At 48.0% G+C, this 12,189-nt stretch overlaps 1 protein-coding gene across 3 annotated transcripts in view; it reads right to left on the bottom strand.

Annotated features, from left to right (window-relative positions):
* The window catches only part of LOC110294411 (S-adenosyl-L-methionine-dependent tRNA 4-demethylwyosine synthase), an 87,253-nt gene that overhangs the window by 50,295 nt on the left and 24,769 nt on the right, over positions 1-12,189 (bottom strand). For all 3 annotated transcript variants that reach the window (XM_029477996.1, XM_021162632.1, XM_021162631.1), the window contains exons 9-11: positions 9,662-9,714; positions 3,680-3,798; positions 2,075-2,184 (exon numbers count right to left, since the gene is read on the bottom strand). In XM_029477996.1, the coding sequence (XP_029333856.1) occupies positions 2,075-2,184; positions 3,680-3,798; positions 9,662-9,714 (282 nt within the window). The remainder of the gene's footprint in view (positions 1-2,074; positions 2,185-3,679; positions 3,799-9,661; positions 9,715-12,189) is intronic.

Below are 12,189 nucleotides of genomic sequence, written 5' to 3'. Positions count from 1 at the left end.
AGCAGCAGTTGGTGTCTGAGCAGCCGCAGATGGTTCTGACTCACAGTAAAGTCTGGAGCCAGAGCTCCCAGTGGAGCCAAAGCCGTGTAAGCATTGGGCAGAACTGAACTGGAAAGCTTGAAAATGAAGGACGGGGTTTCTGCTGCCTCACTGTGGGCCACAGGAAGGCATTTTATTAAGAGCACCGCACTTCGCATGGGGCAGTCACTCATAAACCCTTTTATGAATGGTTACTAACGAGGCAACTCCACCTCACTAACCATTTTATTTTTGGTTTGGTTTGCTCATACACACACACACACACACACACACACACACCTACATACATATTACCATTTTGATTTTTTTAGGCAAGGACTCCCTATGTAGACCAGCCTGGCCTTTAAATTCAGAGATCCACCTGCCTCTGCCTCCTGAGTGCTGGCATTTAAGGTTTGAGCCCCCACATCTACCTTACTACCTTACTTATATCTTTAATTATGAGTATGGTGTGTGTCTGGGAGAGAAGGGGTATGTGCACATGAGTGTAGTGCCTGCAGAGGCCAGAAGAGGGCGCCAGATCCCCAGAGCTGTGGAGATGGGGCTGTAAGCTACCTGAAGTGAGGGCTAGGAATAGAACTTTAGTAGCACACTCTAAACTGCTGAGCCCATCTCTCTACAGACTGAAGCCTCAGGTCCGTTCACAAAGCCACCTCATGCTTTCCAAGAAGCAACAGTAAAAGCGTTTAGGAATGATGGCTAGACGTCTCCAGGAGAAACTTATAGACTCAGTGCACCTCACTCCAGGTGCTAAGCTTTGGCTGGCATTCTTTTTTTTGTTGTTTTTTTGTTTTTTGTTTTGTTTTGTTTTTTTGTTTTTCGAGACAGGGTTTCTCCATGTAGCCCTGGCTGTCCTGGAACTCACTCTGTAGACCAGTCTTGAACTTAGAAATGTGCCTGCCTCTGCCTCCCAAGTGCTGGGATTAAAGGCGTGCGCCACCACTGCCCGGCCTTTGGCTGGCATTCTTAATTCTTCCACCTAGTGGAAACATACAAGCTAAAAGGGACACAGGGAGATGCACAGTGGTGCAAGAGGCATGGAAGTCCCTGTGTTCATAGATAAGCACAGGAACAACCAGGAAGGTTAAACACACAGCTGTCTCTTCAAAGGGAGACATTGTTAACCTGTTTTCCTCCCAGAAGGTTGGGAACAGACGTGGTTAATAGCCTGGTGACCTTTGTGTCACCTTGTGGCCGGGCTACACTGGATCCTCCCCAGACTCATCTCATGAGCCTGCGTCTCATGAGCCCGGTTCCGCAGCTAATCGACAGCCTCCATCTTTATGGAAGAGGTCACCTGCACTTTACCAAGTTCCCATATCGCACTTCTGCAGCTCTGTTGTGCGCACAGGAATGAGCTAATTATCACCAGGAAATCGTTTCTTCCAAACTGTGCTGTGCTTAAATTTGCCTAAAATAAACTACTCTGGGTCCGACTCTCTTAAGTTTGAACCAACGTCACTACTGCATCGCTCTGAGCCAAACTGCCTGGTCTCTCTTACGGATCCCCTCTGCCGGCCATCTTTGGGAAGTTAGTTATGTCAAATGATGTTCTGCAGGGACACACAGGTAAAAGAATGTCTTGCAAAAGCAAACACGTGAAAAGCTGTTTTCCTGAATCAGACACAGGTGAAAGGATGTTTAGATATAGCAAAGACGTGAAAGGACCCCAGATGAAGGAGTATAACTATGACCCCACAGACAGTGGAGACGAGCACTGAGCATTGGTTTGGTTTGCCTTCCCTAGCGTTGTTGAGCTCAACTTGTGCTAACGATGCCATTGAGAGAACCTGGCCCAAGAACTGCTCTCGAGGTTCCTGCAGTGACTTGCAGCTTCATCTGCAAGGTGAACTTATCGCCACCACAGGATAAGAGCAGATATACACTTGTAATGCCAGTACACTAGAGAAAGAGGCACGAGAATCAGAAGTCCAAGGTCAACCTCCACTACAAGGCAAGTTCAAGGCCAGCTTGAGATGATAAGACCTTGTCTCGTAACAAGGCAAATAAACTAAAGAAACAAGCAGGAAAATACCTTTGAACTGTTTAATCATGTTCTGATGGTTCTCAATGGCTTCCTTCAAGATCAATTCTGGCTGGTCCATCTTCCACCGCCACTCAGTGCCCACAGGATTGGTATGGTGCCTGTAAACACAATACAAAGTACTAAGGCCTTCTGTTATGACATCCCAGAGTCTACTGTGACTGTCCCAGCAAAGCTCCACTGTTCAGAGAACAGTCCCTACTTAAGTCATGGCACATGGCAGAGATGGGTGGGGAGGGCCTTTAGCAGTCTGCCTGGCTCTCAGCTCAGAGACAATCAACTCCAGGTATAGGTTGACCAAACAAATGAACCTGACTTTTAAGAAAAATACTGTATCACATATTTATGGGTACCTCTGTGGGTATATATATGTGCACCTATGCTCAGGTACTCAAGGAGCCCAGAAGAGGCACTGGCTTCCCTGGTCCCCTGAAACAGAAGAAATGCCTCTAACTGCTGAGCCACCTCTCCGGCTCCTTCTTCCTGCTTCTAGTCCTGCTAACTGAATGCAGACGTAAATGCACGATGCCCTCTGGCCAGAGCATTTCCACTGTGAGTGGAAAAACCACATGAGAAGAGGCGAAGTGCTCAAGACTTAGAAACTATAGCCTACCCCAGGCGCTCAAGGCTCTCAGGAGCAGTGGGTGTGGCTTCTCTGTCTATTCCAGTCTTTTGTTTTGGACAGACTCCCACATAGCCAGGCTGCCCTCAAATTCCCCATGGAGTTGAGGACACCTTTAGCTTCTAATTCTCTGGCCCCCACATCCCCAGTGCTGGGATTACGGTGCGGACCACTGTATGTGGTTTATGCAGTGTTGGGAAAGGAACGCAGGCCTTCATGCACGAGAGGCAAGCACTCTTCCGACTAAGCCACATCCTCGGCCCTTCTTATTCTTTGCCTATTTCTTTTTCCTTGTTCCTTGGAATATGTAACAAGTACAGGCCTCACTGCTTCCAGCTCTGATTTTTTTCCCTGTGTTTATCTATATGTGGTTCTACAAATGTATGTGCAGATGACCCCAGGGGCCGGAAGAGGGCATCAGATCCCCACAGAGCTGGAGTTTCCGGCAACTGTAAACTACCTAATGTGAGAGATGGGAGCTAAACTCAGTCCTAAGAGCAGCAAGCGCTTGTAACCACTGAGCTATTCTCCAGCCCCCAGTTATATTTTTTAAACACGAATTATAGTCATCTGAATAGGTTTGGACCCCACAGGCTTATGTGTTTGAGTGTCTGTCCCACCACAGGGAGCGACACTATTAGATGTGGCCTTGTTGGAGGATATGTGTCACTGTGGGGGTCTCCCAGGGCTCAAGCTCCACCCGGAATGGAAGAGAGCCTCCTCTTGCAGAGGAGTCTATGGAGGACAGTCCCGACCTAGCTGCCTCTGATCAAATTATAGGACTCTCAGTTCCTCCTGTACCATTTCCACCTTGATGATAAATAATTCAGTTAACACACTCACAATAGGGCTATGTAGGCTGACATTCTTCTTAAAACTTTGCTGGAGCTTGGTCCACACATCACACGAATCCAACACTCCCCCGGCAGTGCTCAGGCTCTGGTCACCACACCGCACTGCCCATCTCCACTTACCGCCAGCAGAAAACACATTTATTCGCACACGCCAAGCTTGGGGTGGCTTCCATGCAGCGGTGGCTCTCGATGCCGTAGAACGTGTGTTTGTAGCAACCTCCTCTCCCCCGCAGCATCGACTGTGGCAAGCAGGAAACACGCCATCATTTGAGTGGGATAACAGAAACCTAACAGCTAGGCACTGTTTCTCTACTTGCACGCTCTAGTTTTCTTGCTTTTCATTACTGTGTATGAAGCATGCAGGCTCAGGCAGGCCACAGCATGTGAAGGTCTGAAGACAATGCTGTGGAATTGACTCTTTCTGCCACCCTCATGTGGGTCCGAGATTGATCTTATGTCACTAGGCTTACATGGCAAGCCATTCACCCTCTGAGCCATCTCCTCAACCCAAAGGCATTGGTTTAAGACAGCACTGTAGGGCGGAGGATGACTCAGTGGGTAAGCGTACTGGCTGACCAGAGTTTGACCCCTGGGACACACAAGATAGGTGAACCGACACCTCCGAATTGTCCTCTGACCTCCACACAGACTAATAACTAAGTTCTGTCTGTGCTTTTCCCAGCGTGCGCCTCCCCGGGCCCCACCCGCCACCATGCTGTCAGCAGTATGTGACCGCGCTGCCTCAGTCCCTCTCCTCCCATGTTCATCTTGGTACTTCAATATCAGAGATGCTGAGAGAACATCTCATTAGTCCACAAATCCCTGAGGCCCCGCTTGGGAGTTCTGTTTGTGTCTAATCTACTGTGATTTCTGTGGTTCAGCCTGGGTAAATCCTATTGACTAGTTCTGGGTGCAACTGTGCCATCGATCTGCTGGGGTCAGAGCGCAGCGGCTGCCACCCCTGCCCAATGGCTGAGCCCTTGGAAAGTTGTTTTATCTGTTATTCTGCTTCTCTGTTGGATTGGGCTTCTCAGTTGTGTTTTTAGTCTTGCTCTTCACTGGACTATTTTATTCCTTCCTTTGTGTGGAAATCACTGATGCCTCGATTGCTGTAGCTGCTCAGAGCATTCACCCAGTTGGATCCTGTTGACAGCAGCTGATTATCTTTTGCTATCTGAGTTATGACTTTCTCAAGTCCTTGCTCTGTGTGACAGGTGATTCTTCTGCAACGTCCTGGGCATTCTGTCAGCGAGGAGAGTCTAGACCAGTAGTTCTTAACCTGTGGGTCTGACCCCAGAGGGGTCACCTATGAGATATCTTGCATATTAAAATTTATAACAGCACCAAATGACAGTTATGAAGTAGCAACAAAAAACAAATGGGAGTGCCAGTGCCCTTTGTCAGAACTGGGCCTGCCTAACTCATTTGGAGGGGCTCCCCTTCAAGTTAGGAGGTTGTAGAGCCTAAGGAGGCATGCCTTTCTGTGAAGCTGAGGCAGCTAGCACTTGTCTCTGTCGACATCTCCTTTCTGGTAGAGGATGTGATGTTTCTCACGCCTGACAGCTGCCCTCCTCTCACCACCTTCCTTCACAGCACGCCTCCTGGCTAAAGAACCCCAAACTGCCCAGATGATGATGCCCAAGCCCTACCGGCATGTTTGGGGATGCCAGCCAGGCTGCAATTCTTGCAGCCTACTAAGCCTTGACATGGAACTTCGGAGGAAGGCGTCAGATCATCTGCTTCTCTCACCAAGCTCCTCTCGGTCCCTCTCTACGCCCAGGGCGCTGCTTTGGCTAAGGGCTCAACAGTCCCGGCTCTGTCGTCTGTCACGTCACTGTGGCTAATTTCCTCACCACACAGATAACTCACATTTGCCAAATGAGCAGCAATCTATGACCCAGTCCCCACACATAATCAGTACCATCCAGTGCAGAGACCTGTCACCTAGCACAGGGCCTCAAACTCTGACTTAACGTGACACTGAATTACAGACTAAGGTCACTCACCCATCCACACAGCTGTCGAGAAGAAAATTATGCTGCAGCCATTCATCTTTTTTTTTTAAAGGCATTTGAGACTTTTTTTAAAAGAATTGATTTATAGGGGCCGGGCGTGGTGGCGCACACCTTTAATCCCAGCACTCGAGAAGCAGAGGCAGGCGGATTTCTGAGTTCGAGGCCAGCCTGGTCTACAAAGTGAGTTCCAGGACAGCCAGGGCTATACAGAGAAACCCTGTCTCGAAAAACCAAAACAAACAAAAAAAAAATTTATTTATTACATGTAAATACATTGTAGCTGTCTTTAGACACCAGAAGAGGGCGTCATATGCTACTAAGGATAGTTGTGAGCCACCATGTGGTTGCTGGGATTTGAACTCAGGACCTCCTGAAGAGCAGTTACTGCTCTTACCCGCTGAGCCATCTCACCAGCCCCTGCAGCCACTCATCTTAAGACAACCTCAGTCAGACTTGTGACAAGTGCTGCTGGCTGGGACTTCACTTCCTTGCCTACCCTGTCCTTCAGGAAGTCTACATGGGAGCTTTGTTTGAGACAGGGTCTTACATATAACAGGATGGGTTCACACTCTATGTTGCCAAGTTCAAGTGTGTCTTGAGCACTTCTAAGGAGTACTGGGAACTGAGTGTACACGACCCCTCCAATTTACCCAGTGCTGGAGATGGAGGAACCCAAGGCTTCCTGCATGTGAGAAAGTACTCTACTGAGCCACACCCACAGCCCCACAGACATATCTGTAGCTTCCCTGCCAGATTGAGTGACAGAACGTTTTACTGGAAACCCATCATCATCTTCTGTATACGGGAGGACAACTTGTGAGACTTGCTTCTCTCCTGCCACCATATGGGTCATGCATGCCACCATATGGGTCATGCATGGTTACTGAACGCAACTGGTCAGACTCGGTGGCAAACACCCTTAGACACTGAGCCATCATGCCAGCCCGGGGTGGCCGCTGCCAGCTGTTGTCCTGGGCAAGGGAAAGGCAGATCTTTATAAGTGCTGACTGGGCAGCAGGGCAGCAGGGCAGCAGGGAGAGGAGAAGGAGAAGCCACGGTGACAGGACATGGAAAGTGTGAGACTGGCACAGACTCAAACTGCTCAGCAAGACACTGTCACCTTCAGAATCACAGGGTAGCTTTAGGCAAGACAGCTCGTGTGTAGCTGGACGTCGAGATGGCCAGGTATGGTGGTGTGTATCTGTAATCCCAGGACTCAAAGGGACCAGAAGTTCAAGGCCAGCCTGGGCTACACAGTAAGACCTTATATCCAAAACAGTCAAGAAAGGTAAAGAAAATAACAACCTGCAGAATTCTTATTAATATAATCTGTTTTTAAAATGTTCCGCTGACCTCACATATATTGTTAATAATCCCCACGAGTAAGTAAGTGGATAACAGAAATCTACCGGTAGTGATCACTGTTTGAGTTGTTCTAGGGCTGCCCATCACTCGCTCTGAAACTGTCACCACAGGTGCGCCATCCACAGTAGCCTAGGCCTTCCTATTATTCATGTTTTCAACACATGGCCTAGTCCAGTGGGAATGGCTTAAAGGAGACCATCTCCAAGTCTTCTTACAAATCAGAAACAGGGCTGGAGAGACAACGAGCCCATGGTGCTGCTGCAGAAGGCTCAAGTTCAGTTCCCAGCACCCACACCAGGGAGTCCACAACTACCTCTGACTCCAGCCCAAGGACTCAGTGCCCTCTTCTGGCCACTGAGAGCACTACACTCATGTACACACACACACACACTTTACATTAAAATTAAAATAAATAAATTAGAAACAAAACACGGACCATGAGCCATGGCATTTAAAGACATAAGGTTGATTTTCTGTGTCATTCTATGCCAAGCCCACACCAGGTGACCTCTCAGGACTTCACACCCATTCTGAGTTATGAATGAGGTCTGAGTCTGTGTTTTGCGTGCAGCCTCTTTCCTCACTTTCTTCACTTGAATGAAGCCCTGGCCCTCTCAGCCCTCCTTCAGTAAGGGCTGCTTCCCTCTTAGTCTTACCAGATATATGTAAGCATCTCACTGCTTTCAATGCAGAGAAACTTCTAATCTTTCTCAGATTTAAACGGATCCACTCAGAGTGGGAGTGCTGCCGGCAGGGCTCAGGGATAAAATGCCTGACTAGCACGGATAAGGAGACTCCAGCTTGATGCTCAGCACCACACATAGGGAGCAAGGAGCAGGAGGAGGAGCAGGAGGAGGAGCAGGAGGAGGAGCAGGAGGAGGAGCAGCAGGAGGAGGAAGAATAAAAAGAGAAAGAGAAAAAAGAGAGAGAAGACAGAGGGGAAGAAGAGAAGAAAGAGGGGAAAGTATAAGAGGAAGAAGAGGAAGAGAGCTGGCCTTGGAGGAAGTGAGACTGCAGATCTAGCCGCAGCAGCCAGCCCCTCCCTCCCCAAGGCATCTAAGCATTCTGCATGGAAATACAGATTGATCATAAAGTGCTTCCTCTTTCATTCCATTATAGATTGGATGAAACACCAATTTTCAAAATTATGCATGTGATTTACTATCTGAAAATTGAATTTAGCGATGGTAAAAAAGACACTGCTTATTACTGGCTGTGCACAGAAGGCACCAAGTTGGACATCAGTGAAAGTCACTGGACTGAAAAGAGAACAATGGGGATGTGACATGTGGAAACCACCATTAACTAACGCATGGGGCGGCTACCAAAAGGAGACGGAGCAACAGAAACTATCAGAGCAAACGTCTCTTTCTAATATGCTAAGGAATATTTGTACCTTAGAAGGAAGAGGAACGAGTTAGAATTAAATAGTTTCTTTGGGATGTAGCTCAGAGGTAGAATGCTCACCCGGCAGGAATGAGGCCCTGGGTTCAAGCCCCAAGACCACACAAACTGGGCATGGTACTCCATGTGTAATCCCAGCATTTGGGAAGTAGAGGAGAAGGTGAATCAGTTCAAGGTCATCCTCAGCTATGTAATGAATTCAAGTCCAGCCAGAGCTACATGTGACCCGGCCTCAAAAGCAAATAAATAAGTCAATAGGCTGAGGCAAAAGGATCATGAACTTGAGAGCAGTCTGGATTACAGAGGCAGACATCACCAGGGAAAGAGCAGGGAAGGGAGACTGCGGAGAGTGGTGAGTGAATCAGGACCCTCAGAACACTGCTGGTGGGGACATAAAATGAACCAGTCGCTTTGAAAAATAGACAGTTCATTGGGAAAAAAGACAAGTCACCGTGATCCACCAACGACAATGAAGTGTGCACCACATAAATCCATCCACGGAGTGATGTCCCCGGAGGCATCGCTCATAACATCCAATACACGTGTAACCCCAGTGTCCATCAACATCTCAGTAAATAGACAAGGAATAACAGACAATGCCATCAGCCAAGGTGGAGAATCAAACTCGGATTCATGGTTCCTAACAACTCCGCCATAAGAACATCAGACCAGTGAGAGAAAGCAGCAGGCGAAATGAGCCACACCTATGACTCCAGTCTTCGGAAATGTTAAAAGAGCCACTTCACGTAGAGACAATGGGCAGATCAATGGCTCATAAGAACTAGGGGAAGATTCAAGAATGCTATTACTAGCCAGGGCGTGGTGTCACACACACACACACATATACACACACACACACACACACACACACACACCCCGGCAGAGGCAGGTGGATTTCTGAGTTCAAGGCCAGCCTGGTCTACAAAGTGACTTCCAAGACAGCCAGGGCTACACAGAGAAACCCTGTCTCGAAAAACCAAAAAAAAAAAAAAAAGAATGCTGATGCTGGCCTGTCTTCCAGAGAGGGATCTTCAAGTCAGACTGTGACGATAGCTATCGACACACTAACGTGAGCCACGTACTGCACGTGAAGTATACCACAAGAGCACTGCTGAGACCATATGGGAGCCATCCAAGTGGCTGCTGTCACGCTGGAAGACCTGAGTTTGGTCCCCAGAGCTCACAAAGGTGAAGGCGAGAACCAAATCCTGTAGGCTGTGCTCTGACTGCCACACATGTGCGCACACACAAAATAAATGGACAAAAATAAACAAGTTGCAGGAAATAGAAATAATATTTGAATAAAACCAATAAATACCTTTGTCCACCTGCAAAGCTTCACACCAGAGTGGCTGCCGATCAGCTGGTACCCTACAGGGAGACGCAGACAACAGAAAGAAAAATGAACCCAAAGTCTCACAGCAGTGACGACGAGATTGAGCAAAACCACTTTTCTTTACTAAGTTACAGAACTCAACGACCCTGTTGCCAAAACCCTCAAGGTTTAGCTTGCTGAGAAAGCTTTTGAGCTTTAACTAGTTGCTATAGTTTGTGACTAAGTGTCACTGAGTAGCCGGTCTTCCCTCCTCAACCTCCAAGAGTGCTGAGGTAGTAGGTTGTGAGCCAGTGGCCTGACCACCACAGGAAACCGATTATAGTTTACCCATACCGAAGTGGCCTCAGCACCCAGCAGGTGGAGGCAGGAACTTGAGGGCAGGCTGGGCTACGTGCCTTTAATCCCAGCACTCAGGAGGCAGATCTTGATAGGTAGCCTAGTCTACATAGTGAGTTCCAGGCCAGCCAGGGCTATACAGTAAGAGTCTAGCTCACAAAAAAAAAAAAAAAATCAATCACTCAATCAATAAAACGTTTATGTATTTAATGACAGAGACTTAAACAATAAAGTAAGCCATTGTCATGTTGGGAGGTTTTTGGCTTCCAGGAGCTCAGCAGTCCCAAGGCCAACCTCAGTACTAAATCCCAGGGACTGAGCAGTGTCCAAAACAAACCTGGTCCCCTTCCTCTATCTCCACTGAAATTCTCAGCCCAAAAGCAACTTCCAGGAGGGAGCCCAGGGTTTATTTGTCTCATACTTTCAGGTCACAGTCTACCACTGAGGAAAGTCAGGGGAGGAAAGTAAGCTGAAAGGACTGGGACACTGCGGGATGGCTTGCTTGCAGGCTACTGCTCGCTTAACTTTTGTACACAGTCTAGGACCATGCTCAAGGAATGGTGCCGCCCACGTGGGCTCCTCCCTCCTACATCTACTAAAACTCAAGACAATTCCCTGTAGGCATGCCAACAGGCCAACCTGACCAAGGCAATCTCTCAATTGAGACTTCCTTCTTAGGTGACAGCTGGGTCAAGCTGACAATTAAGGTTGACTAAGACCTCACCCAGAAACACACTGCATTCAACATGTGGCAGTCTAAATGAGAAATGTCCCCCAAAGGCTCACATCAATGATTTTGTGTATTATATGCAATATAAAGTCCATAGATGGAAGAGAAATGTCATTTGTCTTTCTAAGCCCAGCTTATTATAATCATCTCCAGTATCAACTTTCCTATAAATGTAATTTTGTTCTTTATGGTCCAACAAAACACATATGGGCATTTTCTTCATCCATTCATCTGCTTCAAGTCTGCCTCCATCTCCATCTTGACTAGTTGGCAGCTGGAGCCCTTTGGCTACAGGGCTACAGTAAACGCAGCTGGGAGGTTATCTCTGTGGTACTCTTGACTCTAAGCTCTTCAGGTTAGGCCAGCAACAGGGCTCGGGAGGTAAAGGCATTTGCTGCCAAGCCCGAGTTCAATCCCTGAAACCCATGGTGGATGGAGAGAAGAAAGTGCACACGTGAAAGGCAATGGGGACTTCAGAAGTTGGGCTTATGCATTGTGAATTATGATATGGCCCCGAGGGGCTGGAGAGATGGCTTAGTGGTTAAGAGCACTGACTACTCTTCCAAAGGTCCTGAGTTCAAATCCCAGCAACCACATGGTGGCTGATAACCCTCCATAATGAGATCTGGTGCCTCTGAAGACAGCTAGTGTACTTACATATAAAATAAATAAATCTTTAAAAGATAAATGACGTGGTCCCGAGCCTGTGGGAAATGGAGCCCAGGGAGAGGAATGTGCTGGTGAGAATGAAAATGGCCCTCATGGGCTCGAGTATTCAAATGCTTCATCCCGGTCAGTGGAACTCTTTAGGGAGGATTTGGAGAGGTGGTCTTGTTGGAGGCAGTGTCACTGGGGGTGGAGCTTGGAGGTTTCCAACATACACACCATTCCCAGTTAGCTCGCTCTGCCTCCTACGTTTGCATACTCTCTCAGCTACTGCTCCTGTGCCACCCCTGCCTGCTGCTGCCATGCTTCCCCCCCACCCCATGATAGTCATGAACTCCACTCTGAAACTGTAAGCCAAATAAACTCTTTCTTTTATAAGTTGCCTTGATCACGCTGTCTCTTCACAGCAACAGAAAAGTAATGAAGTCTTTGGACATAAAAAGACTGCCAAAGCTAAGCCAAGTAATAGTGACACAGGCCTCTAATCCCAGCACTTGGGAGGCAGAGGCAGATGGATCTCTGAGTTCCAGGACAGCCTGGTCTATAGAGCAAGTTCCAGGACAGCCAAGGCTACCCTGAGAAACCCTGTCTTGAGAAACAAAACAAAACAAAACAAAAGATTGCCAAGTCTGGTGGACTAGAGCGATGGCTCAGCAGTTAAGAGCACTAGCTGTTCTTTTCAGAGGTGCTGAGTTCAAGTCCCAGCACACACATGGGAGCTCACTACTATCTGTAACTGTAGTCCCATAGGACTCAGTACCTTCTTCTGGTGTAAAAA

This window comes from Mus caroli, chromosome 5, assembly GCF_900094665.2.
Source record: "Mus caroli chromosome 5, CAROLI_EIJ_v1.1, whole genome shotgun sequence".
NCBI classification, from domain to species: Eukaryota; Metazoa; Chordata; class Mammalia; order Rodentia; family Muridae; genus Mus; species Mus caroli.
The sequence above is the reverse complement of the archived record's forward strand: the minus strand, read 5'-3'. Positions and strand labels throughout refer to the sequence as shown.